General features: G+C 52.7%; 2 protein-coding genes across 9 annotated transcripts; one reads left to right on the top strand and one right to left on the bottom strand.

The window, feature by feature from the left end:
• The first annotated feature begins 139 nt into the window (after positions 1–139).
• On the top strand, positions 140–6,322 carry SENP8 (SUMO peptidase family member, NEDD8 specific). 3 transcript variants are annotated; one of them, XM_030457078.1, is made up of 3 exons: positions 165–212; positions 583–911; positions 4,690–6,322. In XM_030457078.1, exon 3 carries the CDS (start codon positions 4,733–4,735, stop codon positions 5,369–5,371), a length of 639 nt encoding a protein of 212 aa, XP_030312938.1. In that variant the 5' UTR covers positions 165–212; positions 583–911; positions 4,690–4,732; the 3' UTR covers positions 5,372–6,322. The 3 variants fall into 3 exon arrangements, with proteins under 3 accessions (XP_030312939.1, XP_030312938.1, XP_030312940.1); XM_030457079.1 differs by lacking the exon at positions 583–911 and having other exon boundaries at positions 140–212; XM_030457080.1 differs by lacking the exons at positions 165–212; positions 583–911 and adding an exon at positions 3,516–3,725.
• A 2,116-nt stretch (positions 6,323–8,438) lies between these two features.
• Positions 8,439–21,037, bottom strand: GRAMD2A (GRAM domain containing 2A). Of its 6 annotated transcripts, none has more exons than XM_030457077.1 (13): positions 20,977–21,037; positions 20,084–20,419; positions 16,883–16,996; positions 16,452–16,509; positions 15,110–15,182; positions 14,925–15,028; positions 14,066–14,164; positions 12,965–13,036; positions 11,963–12,025; positions 10,581–10,737; positions 10,125–10,224; positions 9,909–10,016; positions 8,439–9,498 (listed from the first exon to the last, which is right to left on the bottom strand). In XM_030457077.1, the coding sequence occupies exons 3-13, from the start codon at positions 16,984–16,986 to the stop codon at positions 9,495–9,497; spliced, it is 942 nt and encodes a 313-aa protein (XP_030312937.1). In that variant the 5' UTR covers positions 16,987–16,996; positions 20,084–20,419; positions 20,977–21,037; the 3' UTR covers positions 8,439–9,494. The 6 variants fall into 6 exon arrangements, with proteins under 6 accessions (XP_030312937.1, XP_030312933.1, XP_030312931.1 ...); XM_030457073.1 differs by having other exon boundaries at positions 11,879–12,025; positions 12,965–13,060; positions 16,883–17,010; positions 20,977–21,024; XM_030457071.1 differs by having other exon boundaries at positions 11,879–12,025; positions 12,965–13,060; positions 20,977–21,024.
• Positions 21,038–21,080: the final 43 nt, after the last annotated feature.

Genomic DNA, 21,080 nt, shown 5'->3' with positions numbered 1-21,080 from the left:
AGAGACGGGGGAAGAACAGCCGCGCGCGCCGCCGCCCGCCCGCCTGCCCGCGCGCGCCCGACACCGCCCACAGCCCCGCCCCGCCCGGGCACCCGCCCCCTCCCGCCTGCGCCTGCGCCGGGTCGTTACGTCTGCCTCACCTGCTTTACGGCAGCGCGCAGTAACCGACCGGTGCCGGCGCCGCGGAGGGCGAGCGGGGGATGAGGCGGCAGGTGAGCGGCGGCGAGAGGGCCTGGGCCTGGGCCTGGGCCTGGGCCTGGACCGGCCGGCGTTGCCAGGGCAACACTGGTGTCGGCGGAGGTCTCCGTGAACGGTGTGAGCGCAGGCCGCTGCCTTTGGGTGTCTGTGCCGGCTCTCTGCGGGCTCGGTGGCTCCGACGCGTGTTTTGAGGGAAAATGGTTAAAGTAGTTAATCGTAGAGACGCGTTACCGGCACCGGGCGCTGAGCCGAGGCTGACAGGCATCGCTTGGCAGGGACGGGCGGGCAAGGAGCGGTGCTACCGGCTGGTACCGGGCCAGCCCCGCTCCTGACCCTGGCCGGGCCCTCTTCTCCCTTCCCTTAAATTCTCATTTATTTCCCCAGAAGCGGCAGCGGAACGGGCGAGCCGCTCCTGGTGCGCTCCAATCCCAGCCGTGACCGGTGGCGGGAGAAGCCCAGGATCGCTCCCATCCCTTGGGTCGTGTCTCCTCCAAGCACCCGCAGCCCCCACCCCTCCCTCTAACCCCGCTCCCGCCGCTGTCGGGTCTTTCGGGCCGCTGAAGTTCCCTCCCAGCACTTCCCCACCTCTCTCATCAGCAAACTCCTTCTCAAAGTAGGTGACTGCCGTCCGTCCCGACCTCTTCTTGATGACCCGAGCCGAGGGGTTTGCCGTCGTGACAGCGGGGGGAGTCTCGGTGACATCTCACATCCTCGTGAGTTTGGGTCATTGGCTTTGATTCCTCTCAAAAATCTCATGGTTTGGTCAACCCCACTCTGAGGAGCAAAACGTGAATTTATGCTTTCGGTTCACTAGCACTGCTGGGTTACTTCCTGTGCCTACTTTAGGGAATTGGTCAGGAATGGAAAAGTTTGGGCATTGTGCCTGCTTTCTGTAGTGTTTTCTTCTAGCTCAGGCATTCAGGAGATACCAAACCTGCAAAAACTCTGCCCTCTTATAATACAGGTACTGTCATTTGTAGGCTATGAAGAGACTGTTTCTGTCAAACAAAAAAGAGTAGACGAGAATGTTTATTTTCTGGCTGAGTTGTTTAATTTGGCTTGGGTTTCTTCTCTGTTAGGAGATAGATAAGTATGAGGGACTCAGGTGCTGGCAGCCCAGCTCATGCTGATAAATAGAAATTAATGGTTCTTGTCTGATCTTGCTATATTAAAAGTGCTGACATCCTGTCCAAAAACTGTATTTCCAGGCATGGACTGGTGGTTAAATAATTTAGCCTCTTATTCTTGATTATTCCAGAGCCACAAACTTCCCTCCTGCTCTTCCCCAGTAAACTCTGAAGAAGTTGTCTTTCAGGTGGTTTTTGGTTTTTGGTTGTTTTGGTTGGTGTTTCTTGTTTGGGTTTTTTTTTTGGGGGGGGGTTGTTTTGCTGTTTTGGTTTTCGTTTTGGTTTTTTTCATATTTGCATTCATATTCTTTAAATTTGCTACAGAAGCTTAGTGATGTGGCACCTTAAAATATTAAATATTCACTCTGGATGTTCTTAGCACCCTTAATTTATTAAAAATAGACTTTAGAAATCTGATTCATCCTTAATTTAGTCTCTCTTTGCTCCATCGCTGCCTATTTACACTCAATTACTAGGGAGTTTCAAATACCAGCTACTAATATGTAAGTAAAATGAAGGAGCAAGACTCTTGTTGGCAACCAGCAACAAATATTCTAGGCCTGCGTCACTATTTGGTGCTATTTTTATGAAAACTTCTGAACAGAGTGTGCTGGAGCCTTCAGGAAGCCAGTCCTGGCTGTGCCTGAGCAGAGCTGCTGCCATGGGCAACTGGATTTCAACACCCCTTAACTTCACAGGTGCTCAGATCTACATCTTGGCTTCTCTGCAGGTTCATCTTCAGCTTTAACAGGGAGGTTGTCTCCAACAAATTAACCTCTCTGATGGCTTTTCACAGTCCCACTGACCTTAAGTGGCTCTGGAAAGTGTCTGAGCCTGCAAAGGGTTTTCCTTTAAGCTGCACGGGATGAGTCATCCTGCTGAACTCACAGGCAGTTTCACAAATACCAGATGGCAATAAAATTAAAAGTAGTAGCTAGTGGCAATTAAGCATTTGCTGTAACCATTCTCCCTTCCTGACTGTAGGAAGCTGCCAAATTTCCCTCTTTTTTCCTTGACCTTGTGGGGTTTTCTAACCCCAAAAACGATGATTCTGCAGCGTGGAAAATTTAAGAGTACAGGACACACATTCCCTCCCTAGCACATAATCCCCTTTGGACTTGATTGTCCAAATCCAAGGTATTTGCTGTAATTCATACATCTGGAGGAAAAGATGAAACAGAAAAAACCCCACACAGTAAATGAAAATTTGGAGAACTGCATGGGCACACGCAGAAATTATTCCAGCAGTGACCCTATAAAACTTTCTTGGCTTGCAGGACGTACAGCTTCTTAAAGAAGATCATATTCCTGGAGTTGCTGGGACTTAGTTTAGGGGGTTTGTTTTGTTTTTACACTGCAGGCTGTTGCAAAGGACTTGCTGTGCAAACTTGGAAATAGCTGGAGCCTGTTAGTGTAGGAAACATGTCCAAATACCATGGTGTTTGGCTCAGGAGGAATAACAAGGACTGCTCCTCTTCCTTTGCAGTGACTCTTGCTGCTTGGCATCTCCTGGATCCACCAGTGACACACAAACAGTTATTAGTTTTCCAAGCCTCAGATCCTCTACCTCAGCCCTTCCTTCTGACCCATGATATACACAGCAGGTTTCATCCATTTACAAATCTCAGACAATGTGACCTTGCCAAGATGTTTCAGGGATAAGTCTCCCTTAATTTATGCATACTTGTACAGGAAGGATTTTTTTTTTCATTATTCACATTGCAATAAGAAGTACAAATCTAGTTCTCCCTAACACATAAACAATGCAACACTTGATTTTTTTTTTATTCCCCCCCCATCATAATTCCTCTCTTCTTTAGAGTGAATCATTTTGAAGTGGTCTGAGTGTGAGCAGTTTTCACACAGTGCTTTATGAAATCTGAAGATGTTTTGGCACAGATGAGGAAAGGGTGAGGCCCAGCCAGTTCCACATCACTGCTGTCCCCAGCTGTGGCATTTCCAGCCCTGTCCTGCTATGGAGAGGCCTGGTGCAGGCCGATGGTGCTTTGCAGCAGCTGAGGAGCCCAGGGCAGAGAATTTGAGAGCAAAAGTAGCACCAGGGTGGATATAGGGGGTTTAGGTCAACAGTTTCTCTACACAAGATCTCTTCAGTCTTAGTCTGGTGCCAGCAAGTATTTCTTGTTCTCTGTTAAGTAGCACCTCCTCCTACTGCAATTTCTTTCTGAAAACACACTTAACTCCCCCAGGGATGGGAAGGCAGCAGATGGAAGAACTTCTAGAGAGGAATTGTATGACTGGTAGAAAGAGAAGAATTAGTACGCACAAGGATAACATGATAAACAAAAAGGAATCAGGAGAAGTCCTGCCTGGCAAACTTGATGAAATCCCTTGAGTAATGGGTGTGAAGAAGCAGGTGCTACATTCTACTTGAGTTTCCAGGTACTTTCTTAAGGACGAGTAGCCTCTATTTGTGGAAAGCAGGTGCAGATTAAGAGGCAAGAATATAGCCTGGACAAATAACAAAGTAGAAGATTGGAAAGGGTAGGTTGCCATGACTGGTCACTTCTCTTTGAAGGTGGACATCACCAGTGGAAGCCTGCAGGGATCTTCCCCTCAGCATACCCATGACTGCTTTATCGTTTTGTGAGCAAAATTTGGCAAGTTACAAGTTGAGCTCAAAACAGGTATTTTGCAAACCACCCACCTTCAGTGGTGCTTTTCAACAGAGTTGTTGAAAGCTCTACCAGCAAGGTAGAGAGTTGTCCTAGAGATTTCTATGGCAGAGAACTGGCTGGTTTGTCATCTTGTTTTGCTTTGTTTCTCTTTACTCATCACCGCCTTGCCTCCTGTGCTGGTGGGCCAGCAGGTTTTCCTGGAACAGGTCATGTGGCTGGCACTGAGATGTGGCAGGATCTGCTGGGTGGAAAGGACTGTATGCTTGTCAGGCAGCCCCCAAAAGGTTTTTATTCCAGGAATAGCAGTGATGTGAAGACAGTGATTGTCACCCTGCAGGTGACACACGAAAACACTGATCAACTTCTCCCAGTTGCCTTATGGTTTCTGTGTGAAGCCCAGAACTGAAGGTGTACCCACAGCTCCTGAGCAGGAACTGCTTTGAAATCACTTTGCTTTGAGGTAAAGACCAAAATGATGAAACTTTCATCTCATTGGACCTGTGTGCTGCTCCTGGAGCAGCAGAAGAGCCTGGCTCAACATGTCACAGGAGCTGTGTGTCCTCTTGTCTGCTCATCTGGCAGATGGCTCAAACGCTGGTCCTGCAAATATCCATCTGGGAAACCTGGGCTTTTGCTTGCTGAGAAGGAACTCAGGATTTTAGCTGCACTCTTATCTTGTCTCAGGTGTCATCTAGATTTTTAATTTGTCTTCCCTTTCTATGTTTCAGCTTTTGAAATCTCCTGGAGTATTGCAGCCCCAGCCTGGGCAGGATGGACCCTGTTGTTCTCAGTTACATGGACAGTTTGCTGAGGCAGTCAGATGTCGCCTTGCTGGAGCCCCCAAACTGGCTTAATGATCACATCATCGGGTTTGCCTTTGAGTACTTTGCTAATCACCAGTTCCAAGAATTTAGCAATCAGGTTTGTTTTATCAGCCCCGAAGTGGCTCAGTTCATTAAGTGTGCCCTTAGTCAGGAGGAAATAGCCATATTCCTTCAACCGCTGGACCTGCTCCACAAGAAGCTGGTGTTCTTGCCTATCAATGACAACTCCAACCAGGCTGCTGGGGGCACCCACTGGAGCTTACTGGTTTATTTCAGGGACAAAAAGTGTTTCGCCCATTATGATTCCCACAGCAAATGCAACTTGGTCCATGCCAAGCAAGTGGCAGGAAAGCTGGAGGCCTTCTTGGACAAAAGAGGGAACAAAGCAACCTTTGTGGAGGAGAAGGCTCCTGCCCAGCAGAACAGCTATGACTGTGGGATGTATGTGATCTGCAACACAGAGGCTATCTGTCAGGGACACTTCAGGGGCCGTCCTGAGCCTTTGCTGCAGCTCCTCACCCCCTCCTACATCACACAGAAGAGATCAGAATGGAAAGCTCTCATCACCAGACTGGCACAGAAGTGATGGAGATTCAGCCCCAGTCCCCCCCAAAAACTGCCTTCCCCAGCCTCAAGGCAGCACCCCAGTGCCTGAGGGAGATGCCCATGCACAGGATTGTCCCAAAGAAGAAGAATGTAACCCTTCCAGCATGGCTACACCCCACACACACATTCCCTGTTCCCTCTTGCAAGAGCCTTAGTCCCCTCTGGACATCACTGGCCTTGAAACCTCTAACCAGAAATGTCACTTTGCTGCCAAATCCTCCTCTCCATACAGAATTTTTACACTAATAGTGGTGGCTGCTAATGAGACCTTGCTGCCTTTGCCCAGCAGGTATCAGGCCCTTCTTAGGTGGCTTTAATTTGCTACAGGTACTGCTCTTCCAAGCCAGAGTTAGCAAATGCTCTTTAAAACCAAGCCCCCAAATGCTTTACCATAACTATTCCTAATCTGTGCCTCCTGCTAGTGGTACTGGAGCAGCCTAGGACTTAGCAGCAAGGAATTTTTACCCCAGAAAACCTGACATTGAAATGTAGATGTTGAAAGATGAGACTCCAAAGGAAATTCTACAATTAATTAAAGAACAGGGCAAAAAGAAAGTCAGTTTTCTTCAGCTAGATTCTCCTAGGCCAAATGGCTATAGCTTTTTTTTTTTTTTTCATCCCCCCCTCACTCCTGCTTGTCCTAATAAGTTAAAACCTGACTGAACTGCTGGGAGATTAATAGGAAGCTTAGAAAACCAGTCCTAGGAAAGGGAACTGAATTGAGATGAAAAGTGACACTTACCCTGTGAAGGGTTTTCTTTTCCTTGTAATTTTAGGTCATCTCCATCCGGGGGGGGGTTCCTCAGTGCTCCCCAACCCTCGATAGTGTTTGCCGGGCTCAGAGTGTACGAGGCAGTCACTGCTTCCTCCAGCACAAAACCAGTTCTGTAACTTGTGATTAAAAAAAAAAATAAAACCCACACACCAGGGAGAACAAAAGGTCAGAGTTTGAGGTGTAAAAGCCAAAGATAACTGTGGTCTCCTTGAAGCTCAAGAAACCCTTAATACACTTCTGATGGAAACATTCCTCTTCCTGCACTGGATGATGACCAGGATCTCAGAACAGATCTCTCCATAAATACAGGCTTAGCAGTGGGGAAAATAAAATTTAAATGGGAAGTCATTGCAGGATAAGGAATAATCCCTAACTTTATGAGAAGCAAAGAGGAGGTTGCTCAGGTGGGGTCTAGCAAAGGAACCACACCCCAGCACCCAACTGGAAATCGAGCTGAAATACAACCCTCAAAAGAGAAAAAGGTTAAGGACTATTTTGAACCCAGAGCCCTTCTCCCAGCTTATTGGCAGTCCAGCCCCAGCCATGTGCATGGCACTGAGGGTGATCAGCTGTGGGGATAAAACTCAGACCAAACCGTGTCCTTGTCAGCATGCTCCCATCTCTCCTGCAGGTCCCCACTGAGCACTGGCTCCTGCTGCCCCATGGTTTCGTGTGCGATGGTGTCACAGCCCTGAGGGCTGGGACGCGTGGGCAGAACTCAGTGGGTGGGTGAAACCAAGCAGAAACCAGTCTTGAAGAGCCAGCAAGCCTGGGGATAACCCCACCAGCACCTCCTGTGATAGTAAAGAGGCTGTATGGGATGGTTTAATCTCTTAATCCTATTTTTAGAGGCTGATTAGAGCCAGGGAGGAGTGCAGGTGGAGGGGATATGGGAAGACAGGATGGTAGGTCTGACTGGAGAAGCATCAGGGAGACCCAAGGGCAGGGGCTGTACTCATCCAGAGGACACCCTCTGCTCCTTGTCCTTTAGGAAACCAACAAGGTGAGCACACAGGGATGTTTCCTTCAAAGCTTTTACGTGGCATTTCTTTACACAAAGAAAAGCAAATAAGATCAAGGAGGGTGTTGCCAGGAGAGCAAACACTGGCTTGAACTCTAAAATGGAGCCTTGCAACTGGCTCCCAGTAGGAGGGATCCCCCAAATGACACTAGAGACTCACCCTTGGGCTCCTCCAAACCTCCTCTGGGTCAGCCAACTACACCTATGGGCTGTTCCACCATTGGCTTTAACTAGAACCCCAAGAGGTGGCTGTCACCACAGTCACACACCCATTCTGGGCTCAGCATGGGGACAAGGGACCCCATGCACACTATGCATAAAAACACTCCAATCCTAAAAAAGACCAAAGAAAACATACCAATCCTAAATCTCAGTTTTGGGGCTATAATCTACAGTTTGAGGTTGAACCTGTTGAGCACCAGCTTTTTTGTTAGAAAATAAAAACCAACCCCAAACCCATTTCAGCAGCTGCACCGGTACAAGGAGCCAGATGAGTCCCCACTGGGGACAGGGTGGAAGCAGGACAGTGTCTTTAATCTGCTTGCTCACCCACAAAATCAAAGGCCCCTGAAGTCCCATAGCACTGGGGATTTGAAGAAGCAGCTTCAGTAGTTTGGCCAAAAATATCTGTATGTGCATATTCATGCAGTGCTGCATGGGCCAGGCTGGCAGGGAAGGAATTTGACTTGCAGATGCTCACAGAGAAGGAAGAGGGTGAAGACGGCTCACCCTGCCCACCCCAGCAGGCTGGGTCTTCAGCTCAGCACCCTGTCCAGGCATTTGGGGTTCCCAGAGTGGCCTTGCCACCTTCTTGAGCGTCACATTCTACAGACTCTGCTGCCATCTAGTGAAAAAACCTCCCATCCCCTGCATCTCTGAGCATTCCTGGCGTCCCCCAAAAGTCCCCCACCCCGCAGTCCTGCTTCCTCAGCCAGGGCTGCACCCTCAGGTGTCCCCTCCTGGCATTGCTAGGGTGGCACACAGGGTGACACAATGCTGGAGAAACGGTGCTGAGCACCCATCAGCCTCCCTCCTGTCCTGCCCTAGGGCGGTTTTGCCATTGAAAGCTGCACAGCCCCAAGTCCACCAACACAAAGGGACCACAAGGTGATGCCACCTGTCTCCAAGCCCACACAAGGACAGGACTGGCCCACAAAAGCCACAACCAGCACAGGAACACCAGGACAGCCCAGATTTGGGTGTACCATATTTTGGGTCTCTGAGGGCTGCAAGGATGCCAGCAGCAGACAGGGGCATGCTAGAAAAATCCTCGTTTTATTTTCATGGAATAGCCATTCTGAGCCCAGAGCAAGCAGTGAGCTCTTCCCCAGATTGTGGGGATTTGGCCCCATCAGCACTTCAGTTCCCCAGAAAAACAGGAAAGAAAACCAAAATAAATCACACAGGTATCACCTGCTGCCCCTGCACGCTCACAGGGAAGGATGCAAGATAAATAAATCCTGTGGGATACATCCCGTGGCACTCAGCTCCACATGGTGAAGATGTTCACACAAACCAGGGCACAGATCCACTACAATCCAGCAAGTTTCCTGGTGCCAGTAACAATGAGGCGAGCAGGGCTGACGAAGCTCTGGTCTGGCTCCCTTCCCCAGTGAAGACTCCTGGTCTGGGGGACACTAAAGTGCTTTGCAGGGACACACACACCCCCAAGAGGACCCAGTGCTCCAGGAGAGAAGGGCTGGGGGCTGGTATGGAGCACTGTACCCCCCACCCTTGGGTGCTGGGAGAAATGACACTCTAACAGGGTTGGTGGCCCCTTTTTCTCCCCATCCCCACACACCAGTGTGGTTGGGGACATTTCTCCAGCTGTGGTCCCAAAAGGTATCAAGAGGGGTACAAACAGGCAGGTTCAAGCCAAAGCCTCTGCCTGGGCTTCACCCTGAGCAGCAGTCACAGCAAACCACCTGTCTCCTGGGGTACCCGGTGAGCCTGAGGTCTTTTTAACAAAAAACCAAGTCTGGAATAAAAACCGGCACCCGTTTTAGCAGCAAGTCCTAAGGGGAGGTCCAACCACTTGGCAGCACAGGGGCATCCTCCAGTGTTATGGTGCAGCAGTGTCCCGGGGAGAAAACGGGTTTCCAGTGGGATGGAGAGTTGGCACCAGTGGCCATGAGCTGGTCAGGTGGTCCCACTGGGAGCAGGTGCCAGCAGGAAGAGAGAAGATACTTGGTCCCATTTCACCGCCTGAGGGAAACCTGGGACACATGCAATAGCCCTGGTGGGAGGATGCAGCACAGAGATCCATTTGCAGGATGCCACTGTCTCAGCCAGTGCTGAGGGTGATGGTCACCTGCAAGCAGAGAGTGGGAAGAGATGGGGTGAGCACTGTAGCCAAGTTCATGGGCACCAGGAGGGAGACCTCCAATGTCCCCAGCCCAAGGGGACCCACTCCCCTCCATCCCTTGCTGATGCCCCTGATAGCATTAAGCCCCAAGATGCCCTGGTGCTTCCTGTAGCCCAGGAACCAGCCCCAAACCCACACAGACACTTCTTCCCAAAGGCTAAAAGTCTCAGGGAAAGCAGTTATTGGTATGATCTACAGCATGGGAACAGCTCTATGGGGTCTACCATCAGTCATCTCAACAGGATAAGGGGCACAGCACAGGGGACAAAACATCCCTGGGACACGTCACAGAGCAAAGCCATTGTTGTTTGCACCATATCCCCACCCACCCCACAATGTCCTCGAGGGTCCCTCACCTCCTGTGCCCACGGGAGAGGTAGTCCCGGTTCAGAGAGCAGAGCTGCTGCTCCAGACGGAAGATGCGAAATGCCAGGTAGGAGGAGGACACAACCAGGAGGCAGATGCTGGAAGCAGGGCAACAATCACAAGTGCTCATCAGCCAGTGGTGGAAGTGGACATTCGCAGCATATCCTCTTGACCCCCCATGCCCCAGCTACCCTCAGCACACTTACAGCACAATGAAGATCTTCAGGAGTTGGTAGTCAGAGGGTCTCAGCTCCGCCACACAGCTCTGCTCCACCTCCAGCTCCTCCTCAGTGTTTATTGCACTTTCTGAAACACAAGCACAGAGTCAGCAGCATGGTGACACCGGGCAGACACTCGTGCACCTCCAGCCACCAGGAGCCTTCAAATGTAAAATACATTTACATGTATGTAAATGTACATGCTCCCCCATGGACCAACACCACCTGCATGGTGCTACAGACAGAGGCCAAGGGCTCAGCCCCCACAGGCAGACACTCCATCCCATCCCCTGGACCCTCTAACCAACTCCCAGCTTCAATCCTGGCAGAAGGCCCCTCATGGAGAGCAAGGGATGGATGAAATACAAATGAATGGAGGTTAACACCCAGCAGCGTGCAGGGCAGGGCACAAACCCATGTCCCTGGGTTGGACACAGCCCTCACCTGAAACCAGGGGCTCCTCGGAGGTGCAGGAGCTCTCCTTGGCACTCAGGCTGCTGACTGAGGTCCGGTGGATGCACTGGTAGTCAGTGTCTGGCAGTGACAGTGACAGCGAAGCAGGTGACACCTTTCTCCACTTGCCCTCAGGAACAATCACCTCCTGCAGGAACAGTGCTGGGTGAGCTGTGCTGCTGGCAGAGATTTCTCCCATGAAATAGCAGCACTGGGGACATGGCAGGGCCAGATTTAGACCCAAACCTCCATTGAGCCCCAGCACATCCAAAACTTCATCCTAAGGGGAGCTGATCCTTCATGATGGCCCTGTGGGGACACAGGTTCCTACTGCCATAGGAAGGACCTTCCCACACAACCTACGCCTGCCCCAACTGCCACTTCCTTCAGCCCTTGGGTTTGAAGCTCAGCATCCAGATTCCAGCCCACCCAAAAAGGCACCAAACTGAGCAGGTAGAGAGTGTGGCTCCCCAGCTGGAGCATCCCCATAGCTGGAGCTGCTGAAGGGCTACATCCCTCAAAAACACTAGGAGATGCTGAGAGCCTGGATCATTTGTGATTCACCCCCTGAAAAGCACCTTCAGTCTGTGAGATGTCACCATCCCATGGGGGACATCTCACTGGACAACATCCTGGGCCAGCCTGCAGGGTCACTGGTCCACAAGGGCCAGTTCAATTGTCACCTCCTGCATCCAGCCTGATGCCCAGGGCCACCAGCCCACAGAGGACACCCTGTATGGCCAAGCACCAGTGGCTTCATGACTGTGCAGAGACAGGAATGGGTCAGGACAAGGAGAGAACAGACCTTACCACTGTGGGCAGAGCCAAGCCCACTCGGAAGGTGCCAGGACAAGACCCCTTGTGCTCCCCCAGTTATGCCTCAGGTCCTCAGTCTTTTCCCTCCCTCCAGCCTCCCAGGTATCCCATCCAATTTGGGATAACTCAACACCACCTCCAGCCTTTTATCCACGTTCAAGGCTCTGAACAGCCTCAGCTGGCAGGAGCAGAGCAGTGGCATTTTCCACATCGCTCCAAAGTTCTTCTGTCTGTAAATGGACCCCTGAGACCAACCAGCCGGGTCATCGGCTTGTGCTCAGCTGTCTAAATGGTCCTCCTGACCCATCTGTGTCTGCCAAGTCAGGGGATGAGGATCCCAGAGGACAAAGCTACGAAGGCGATGGCTGCATCCTTGCGCAACCTTTCTCGGCAGCGAGGGGAGAGGATGGACTCTGCACCCTGCCAGGGGCTGCTGGCAGAACCTCAGCGTGCCAGCCGGGTGCCAAACCCACCGAGGGGGCCAGGTGGCTGCTCTCCTGCCCACAGGGCGAGTTCGTGGGGGTCCTTCCCTCTCCCAGAGCTGCCCTGACCCTCACCAGCGACACAGCATCAGGCTCCTCCGACAGCTCCTTCAAACTTAAGCTCTTCTTACTGGAAACCTGGAGGGGAGAAAGAAACAGGCATTATGGAGCTGCCCCTCCCTGCTTCAGTCTGAGCAAAGAAAACTGAATTTTGATGTTTCTGATAAGTCTGTGAAAAGCAGCAGCTTAAAATTTCCAAGTGTGGGGATTTTGTGGCTGAAGAAAAAGCATCTGGCAGAGGATAGGGCATCCCATTGCTGCATCCTGCTGCCCAAAACCCTACAGGACAACAGCAGCACCGAGGCCTCCTGCACCAATCTGGCTCCCAGCAGAGGGCAAAAAACAGCAGAAGGGTTAGAAAAAGAGAATATCTGGGCAGAGCCCAGCCAATTTCAAAGAATAAATTCTCCCAGTTTGGCAATGGGGCTGAGTCACCCAATCACCACCCTGGCACAGCTGACAGACACCTTTCTGGGTGGGGAAGAGCTCAGCCACTGCTTCCCACATGCTTTCAAAGGCAGAGAAGAGGAAGACCCCATAATCCACCTCTACAGATCAAGGATTGACAGATTTCTTCCCCTTCTCCGCCCCCTCTCCCCCCCACACCCCCCATGCTTTTTAATTCAAGTTATTGGATTTTTTTACTTTGTATCATTTTTTTCTCCCCTTAAAAGTTTAGATCTAGGGAAAAGGCAGCACTGTGCAAAGTGGCAGAACTAGTATTACTACCAGATTATAAATAATTCACATACATGCCCTGGCAGAGAGCAGAAACTCCAGCCTCTGCCTCTGTCATCCATGACCCAGAAAAGGCCAGCAACAGCTCATGGGCACAGGACGTGCCCAGGGCACAGCTCCTGCCCCTCTTCCAATCCCTCACTGGGACTCCTGGGAGGGCTTTGGGAGCTCTCCAAAGCCTCAGAGGTGGTGTGAAGAGCTCTGCACTGTGAATTGCAGCCCCAGGGCAAGCACAGAGCTCTGTGGCCAACCAAACATCATCAGACAGAGAGAAGGTACCTGCAGGTGTGTGCAGACTCTCCTCAGGACATCATAGACACTGTCGCGGGAGATAAGAGACACGAAGATGTACTGCAAGAGAGAGAGAGAGAGAATCTGCTAGGAGAGATTCCCCCCTGTCCTGAGTCCAGTTTTCTACAGGCAAGGTACAGGCAGAGACATCCTGCCCTTGAATCTCCTCCCTTCAGGAACCATGATAAACCCCCACAGGAACTCCCTACAGGCTTCCCCTGCTGCTATTTTTGCAGCCTGCTAAAACCTGGACCAGATTTTTTGGGGGCCAATTTAACTAAGCTGCTGTTCCCATGGGGCCTCTTGCACTCAGCCCAGAGGGATGCAGCAGTGAACAAGGTTTGGTAGCAAAGGAAAAAAACAGCTCCATGGATCAGCATGAGGGGAGAAGGGGCAGAGCCCAGGCAATATGCACAGCATCCTTGCAACCAGCTTAGTTTGAACGCCCAAATCCTGCCTCATGCCACCCCGCAGGAGTACTGCCCTTCCAAAACACAGCAGGAATAACTCCCTCCCAAAATGCAGCAGGAATAAACACCCTCCCAAAATGCAGCAGGAATAACCTGCTCCCAGAATACCGTAAGAATAACCCCCTTCCAAAATCCAGCAGGAATAACCCCTTTTCTGGCAGGGAACAGGCAATGCACAACAGCATGAGCAGGGCCCAGTTAGGCAAGGCCTTGGACACACTGAGCAGGACTGTATCAGCTCATTGTGGCCAACAACACCCAACATGATTTAAAAGCTGGAAATTCAGCCCCTGAACCAAGTTTTCCACCAGCTCAGGTCAAATGCCTGCCTAAACCCTTCCCCTCACATGTGTGTTTAAGGAGTTTAAAGGTTTCATTTGAGCCTGGCAGGGATTTGCTGGGCTCGTCTGAATTTCACTTGGGCTTTGCTTTTGCCCAGAAACAAAAGTGAAATTCAGGAAGAAAAGCAAAGCCATGCTGTTTGCCCTGGCCAACTGCCAGCAGGGAGAGCAGCGCTCGCTTCCCAACCAGGGATGGGAATCACTTCATTCCCTGCTCTCAAATCACACCTGGGCATCCCCCAAGGTGGGGAAGGGATGGCTGGAAGGGCCGTTGTTACCTTTCTGCTGGCAGTGGTGGTGATGGCCAAGCCGTTGGGCAGCAGCCGAGCCGTCTTGTGCTTTTTGATCAGCTGCACAGAGACCACTGGTATCACAACCTGGAGAGCAAAAAGGGACAGGGATGGGCAGGGACGAGCACGGCACCAGCTCAGGGAGTTTCTTTTGCATGGTGGAGATTTAAGACCCATCAGAAGCAAAGTGGTGACAGGGGGATTCAGCATCTCACTGTGACAGCCTGGTTTTACTAAAGGTCATTACACCCCCCAGCATCTAATCTCAGCTCAGAGGTGGTTTCTGCCTCATCAGAAGGGTGAGGACATGGGAAAGCACCATCCAGCAAGTCTGCCCGACTCAACAAAAAAGAGCCTCTGCAAGCCTGGGGAGGGCTAAAACAAAGATAGATGTAAATTATGGCAGGAAAGCTTTGCTGAAATCCTGTCATTCCATTAGATATTTGTTTACAGCAGCCAATATAAATAATTCAGTTCTTCAGCCCAGTTTTAAAGGAAGTCATCTCTCCCCAAGATCCTCATCAGCCACAAGACTAACAAGCAAACCTCAGATTGTAAATCAAGAAGAAAATCCAAGAGAGATTCAAATCTACCCCTCTGAAACTTTCATCTTCCTTCACATACCCTGGTGGCTTGTAGGAGATTTTGAATCAGGGAAATTTTAATCAAACTAATACTTGGTTTCCCTGCAGGTGATGGGAGGGGGGGCACAGCCATGCTCCCTTGTGCATCGGAGGCTTTTGATGGTGATCTTGGTGGTATCCGGGTACAGGAGGAGATAAGTGGGCTGAGGCATAACCTGAGCTATGATCCCAAGATGATCAGAGTGGGCTGGCCCCCCCATTACCTTGATGTCCTTCCCGAAAAGGTTTGCGTAGAAGCAGAGCCAGTTGGGGGAGATGTAAAGCCTTCCCTGGATGAGGATGTCTCTCTGGAGGGCACAGGAGCAAACTGCAAGGCAGAGAGAGGGGCATAGCAGTCCCAGAGCCAAAATCCACCGCTCTTATGCCCGTTCCTTGCCGTAACACCCACCTTTCAGCACACTCTCCTCCGTTGGGATGTCCTTGAACAGTTTGTGGTACTGGGAGTTGTACTTGCTAGCAGCCTAGAAAAGAAGCAGAGCAAAGTTATCTGGTGACCTTGCCGATAAGAAGACCCAAAAAAACACCCCCCCACAACAAAAAATAAAACCCTCCCTCTGCCCGCACCCAGGAGTGGCGCAGCAGGGTCCCACCGGGCTGGGGACGGCGGGTGCAAAGGGCTAGAGGAGGGTGGGAGGATCCAGCACCCAGTAAACAGTGTGCCATCCTCCCAAAGGAACATTTAGCTGCTGAGGAGCCGTTTTTTTCCCAGGCTCATCCACAGGCAATTTATTTTGCCCAGCTGCTTCTCTCCTCCTCCCCGAGCTCTTCCCTTATCCAGGACACGGTGACAACACTTGCTTTGCACCCATCGTGCCGTGCCATCCAGCTATTTATATTCCTGGTGTCTCTTCAAAGCCTGCCGGCAGCCGCGGCAGGAGCCTCGGCAGGTTTGTCCTTAAATAATTCTGTGTATAAATGAAAGGCTCCAAAGCAGTCCAACGTTGTACATTAAACCCCCTCAGCTGATCCGTGCCCCTGCCCAGGAGGAGGCAGCACCCTGGATGGCAGAGAGGTCCAGAGTAGCCCGAAGCAGTGCGGGGCAGCGAGGTTGGTCTGCAGGCAGCACCACAAGCAGAGCCCTCCTGCCCACAGTGGCAAGGTCACCTTTGCTGCGCACACCTTGTCACCGGATGAGCCGGACACTAAGAGGATCAAAGCTCAGCATCACCTGGTATCAGCTCAGGCACTCCCCAGAGAGACGCTGGGACTTTGCAGGGGACAGTGGGACACAGGGAGGGACTGTGGCATCACTTCCAAACCACCACCAAGAAACACCAAGGTCTCATCATAAACCCACTGCAAACCCCATAACCCTCCCAGATACCTCCGAGTAATTGGCAAGATGGTTTTCTCCTCCATCTTTTCCATGGGGAAAGGCAAAATGCCTCCTCCTGCTCCTCCCTCTCCCGGAGCATCTCATTTGTAGACAGACCAAAAAGCTCTGCTTTGGGCACCATTTTAACAACGCAAAAAGGTCTAAGCAGAAGGGAAATGAGCTGCTTGCAGCCTAGATTTCCACTTTTTTCTTTGCTCTGGATGAAAAACCCTGAATGTTTTCACAGGGTGGATCAAGGGCCACACAAATCCAATGGAAAACACACACAGGAGCCTCTGCCCTGCACCAGGAACCGCCACCAGCTCCTACAGCCTTGTGTGGGCTCCTCTGTGGTGAACAGCCAGAGTCAGGCTACAACAAACCAGCCCATTGGCTCCCAAAGACAAAGACTCACCACTTCCCGGTGACATTTCTTAATGTCCTCATCCTTCAGGGCTTCATTCAGGTGGAGGCTAGAACGGAAAACAACAATAATCAGGTAAGTGAAGAGCCACAGCTCTCCCGCCTTCTCCCAAAAATATGCGTGCTGCAAGAAGAGAAGCAGAAAGATGCAGAGGGCTGGAGCCCATGGGAAGTCACATTTTGGATGTCTCAGTGATTTATCATAGCATAAGGTACTTCTGAGGTTAAGGGCTGCAGGAGAGGGCTGATCTCTGCCTGCCCCGATATTTGAGGGTGAAAACAAAGAGGAATGCCCCCCTTGCCCACTCCCAGCTAGTGGGTTGCATCTGGGGGCTCGGAGGCAGCAGGGATCCTGCAGGAGGTGGAAAAGGGAAGATAAAAGAGCAAACACTTGACCGCAGCCTCCAGGATGCTGCTCCTCACCTGCCATCAAGGGAATCCAAACTCTTCTCCTTGTGGGATGCCTCCAGTTTCTCACGGCCATGCATCGGCTCAGGGCTCTTCAGGGGAGACACTTTTTCATGCATCAGCCTGGCGCTGCAACAGAAAGCCTGTTAGCCCCCAAGATGAAGGGAGAAAGGGAAGGGATGCGTTTCAGAGCTGTAAAACCCTTCCCATCAATCCCAGTCTGCACATTAACAGTGATGTTCTCTGCCACTCAAGGACAGCAAGAATCCTTCTGCTGTATCTCAAGTCACATGGAGGTAAAAAGGGCATTTCTTGCCAGGAACTCCCTGGCGCTTGCAAAAGGGCAGCCAAGGAGCAGCAACTCCCTCCCTGCTGCCTCAGGTAACACCTTCCCAAGCAGAACCTCTTCTCTGAGAGAGAAGGAGAGAGAGAAGGAGGGAGAGAAGGAGGGAGAGAAGGAGGGAGAGAAGGAGGGAGAGAAGGAGGGAGAGAAGGAGGGAGAGAAGGAGGGAGAGAAGGAGGGAGAGAAGGAGGGGAGAAGGAGGGAGAGAAGGAGAGAGAGAAGGAGAGAGAGAAGGAGAGAGAGAAGGAGAGAGAGAAGGAGAGAGAGAAGGAGAGAGAGAAGGAGAGAGAGAAGGAGAGAGAGAAGGAGAGAGAGAAGGAGAGAGGAGAGAGAGAAAAGAGAAAGAGAGAGGAAAAGAGAGAAAGAGAAAGAGAGAGAGAAAGAGAGAGAAAGAGAGAGAAAGAGAGAGAAAGAGAGAGAAAGAGAGAGAAAGAGAGAGAAAGAGAGAGAAAGAGAGAGAAAGAGAGAGAAAGAGAGAGAAAGAGAGAGAAAGAGAGAGAAAGAGAGAGAAAGAGAGAGAAAGAGAGAGAAAGAGAGAGAAAGAGAGAGAAACCTCCCAATGGAGGTTGGGATGGAAAAAAGTCACAAGAGTACAAAATTTCCAGGGATGATGGGGGTCTCACCCAGCGAGGGCCAGGTCTGCTCCTCAAGGTCGGTAAACGTCATCTGCCCAGGGCAGAGCCAGCGCTGAGGGCACTACCTCCCTCCTTTAATTGCTCTCCTCTCGTTAAAGCCTGTTATTTACTATCAGAACTTTTATCAGAGGCACTCATCAGTCCTGACAGGTAAAGTAAACATGCTCCCTGTGCAGCACAGGGCAGGTTATCGCCCAGCGGGCCAGGAAGGCGACACTTCCGCCCTGGGCAAATCGCACCCGGAGACTGACATGTGGCGGCACTCCTGGCACAGAGAGCCAAAGCCTCTGCAGCCTTGATCCATGATTACTGGGTACACAAGGCTCGCCAGCAGCTCAGGGACACACAGCAGTGATCCAGGTTCCAACAGCACGGCAGAGCCGGCAAGCGACCATCGGATCTATGGGGAGGAAATTATTCTGGGGAAGAGAACTCAGCTCAAGGGGCAGGGGGTGATGGCAGAGCAGGTGGGGGACAGGCAGGACGGCAGTGGGCAGGACAAGTGCCAGCAGGCAGGACAAGCACAGAGCTGGAGCCCATCCCAGTGCCCGCAGGGATGTTGCTGTAGCGGTGGGGCAGACCCAGGCAGAGACACCATCCCAAAATGCTTCCTGAATAGAGAGCAGCTCTTTCGCTGCCCCTTGCTTCCCTACATGCATCCTCACAGACTCAGGGAGAGACATGACTGGGGTGCTGTACTCTGACACCCATCACCCAAAAGGCCTGAGAATCAAAGCTGCCTCAGCCCCCGGGTCCGTGCAGCCACAAGGGCCCACCTAGAATGCTGTCCCTATGCGATGGATCTGAGCTCAGTCCTGGCTGGGGGCACAGGGGATGCTCCCTCAAGACACTGCATGTATGTGGGCTTCAGAAAAGCCAAACACCAGTCACCAGAGCTGCAAGTTTAGGGTTGGGTTGGGTTGGGCTGGGCTGTGCAGCAGCTCCCAGATCCCTGCAGCTGGCACTGGAAAAGAAAACAAGCAGCCCACAAGGCCCAAAAGCTCAAGCAGCATGGGGACAAAACAAAGACACTGAGGTTGTGGTGTTTTTAAGGAGCAACTCAGGTCAAAGGATGCGCCTGCAATGGAAGATTCTACTGATGAGAAGCACTAAAATAACACCCCTTGGCATTGCACCAACAAGCTTTTTCCCTGCCCAATTCCTCAGACATCCTGTACCTTCAGGACGGGCAGTGCTGTGCTGCAAACACTCTCTACCAGGTGATGCTGTGCTAAAGCCAAAACTCTTACCACAGAAGTACCAGAGCCTTCCACCCCCTCTCACCCCATGGTGAAAAAAGGGGCTCAATCCCCACTCCAGAGCCTCCCTCTCCAGTGGACAGCCTTCTCCAGCTCCCCCCACGTCACCCCTTAAATCCCCAAGCAGTTGGTGCTGCTTAATCCGAGCAAGCGGATTTAGCCCTAACCAGCGCTGACACCAAGGGGCACCATGCAGAGGAGGGTGAGAGGCACCCCCTGATTGTGAACCACCCCCAAGCTCACAAAACACACAGAAATGCCCCAAAACAAGAAAAACCAGAAGCTGGGGAACACCTGGAAGCATTGCATAGCCCTGTCCTGCTTTTCTCTCCCCTTTATGGTTACTGCCAGGGACAGCTCCCAGGTCATGGTCCCCGGACAAAGCACTAGCACCAGGTGACTCCAGAGAGTGTCTGGGGGCTGCAAGGAGCATCCTCAGTCCCAGTGGAGACATCACTTTGTTTCCCCCTCTCCAGATCTTGCTCCATCCCAGCTCCCAGCTGTGGCAGGAACTGCAATTCAAAGTTAAGGAGTACAAGGTAAGTTTGGGCTCCAGGCACAGCTGATGGGGACATCTCTCTGCCAAGAGCTGCTTCCACAGGGAAGAGCAGCAGCACAGGGAAGAAAACACTTTCTAGCTGCTCACACCATCAGCCTCCTTGAGGAATTTTGCTTTTTAAGGAGGAAGCTGCTTCTGCAGGAAAACCACCATCCCGAGTGTCCCAAACTACAAGCACAACAAACACAGTCGCCACAAAGAGCCTCCAAGAGGAGACAGCTGGACACAAAACTCCCCAGCAAAGGAAAAACATTCCTGGTGACGTGCTGACCCCCTACCCGCGGTACCGGGGCTGACACCACTCCCTCTGGCCATGCAGGCTCCCCCAGGCCCCAAGCTCGTCGCCCGGGCTGCAGCTTTGCCAAGCGAAGCCCGGTGCTTCCCCCCCCGCCCCGCGGAGCAGCATCTCCCTTCCCTTACACAGCGCTGGGATCCGGCCTGGAAGCGGTCCGGGGCGAGCCCCTCCGGCGGCGTTTGATTTTCGCTGGTTCCCTTCCCTGCTGCCGGCGCAAGCGAGGAGGAAGCGCGGGGCGGAGGCAGAAGAGAGCGAGTCAGGGATTTCGCCTCCGAGAAAAAAAAACCCCGAGGATCAGAGGCAGAGGGAGGCACTTGGGGCCGGGCTGCCTCGGCCCGAGCGAGCCCGGGCGGGATCCGGCGAGCTGCCCTTGTTCCCGGCTTTCAAGGTCATTTCAGTCCCTTGTGTTGGCTGCTGGAGCGGAGCCACTACCGAGGATGCTGGAGGGGAAGGGCCGGTGTCTGTCCGGAGAGAGCAGGAGGTCAAGGAGCGGAGGGGCAGACGGAGCTGTCCCCGCAGCCACCCTGTGCCCGGCGGATCACGGCCGAGGCCTCAGCCCCAGGATCACCCTCAGTCCCCGGGGTACTGATTTATACTGGGAGCCGCTCCACGATCCCACGCCGGCGAGCGAGTCCGGCCTTGAGCGGGGCGCCGGTGGGGCAGTGGCGGGCCGGGAGCGCACGGCCGGCACCGAGCCACGGGAGCGTCAAGGACAGCCCCAGGGCCAGTTCTCCAGCGCCCGCCCGGGATCGGAGCCCCCCCTACCCGGCAGCATCGGCGGCTGCCGGACCCCCTCCCGCTTCCTCCCCTCAGGAGGTGAGGTGATGGGGGGTAGGGGGCTGGCAGGCCTCCCTGTTTCCGCGCTCTGCTCGGAGCACGACGCTGCAAGGGCAGGCCGCGGGTTGGCACCACGCTCCCCGGCGGTACGACTGAGGTTCCCCGCGGGCCCAGGCCGCCCTCAAGCCCCGGCTCTGCCCCGTTTCCCCCCGCCGACCCCGGTGCCCCCTCTCGCCCCTACCTGCCCGGCGGCCCCGCGCCGCCCGCCGCCGTCATGCCCCGCGCGCCCGGCCTCCTCGCGGCACCACGGCACCCGCCCATTGGCCGCCCGCCGCCCCCGCCGCG

Source organism: Calypte anna, chromosome 10 (genome assembly GCF_003957555.1).
Source record: "Calypte anna isolate BGI_N300 chromosome 10, bCalAnn1_v1.p, whole genome shotgun sequence".
NCBI classification, from domain to species: Eukaryota; Metazoa; Chordata; class Aves; order Apodiformes; family Trochilidae; genus Calypte; species Calypte anna.
The sequence above is the reverse complement of the archived record's forward strand: the minus strand, read 5'-3'. Positions and strand labels throughout refer to the sequence as shown.

Excerpts from the sequence above, each read along its gene's own strand:
- SENP8 (XM_030457079.1), top strand. The coding sequence starts at position 4,733 with ATGGACCCTGTTGTTCTCAGTTACATGGACAGTTTGCTGAGGCAGTCA.
- GRAMD2A (XM_030457073.1), bottom strand. The coding sequence starts at position 16,986 with ATGCATGAAAAAGTGTCTCCCCTGAAGAGCCCTGAGCCGATGCATGGC. Across the intron at positions 15,029-15,109 it reads GGAGGAGAGTGTGCTGAAAG|TTTGCTCCTGTGCCCTCCAG; the intron begins GTGGGTGTTACG and ends TCTGCCTTGCAG. Across the intron at positions 13,061-14,065 it reads CCACCACTGCCAGCAGAAAG|ATTCTCTCTCTCTCTCTCTT; the intron begins GTAACAACGGCC and ends CTCTCCTAGCAG.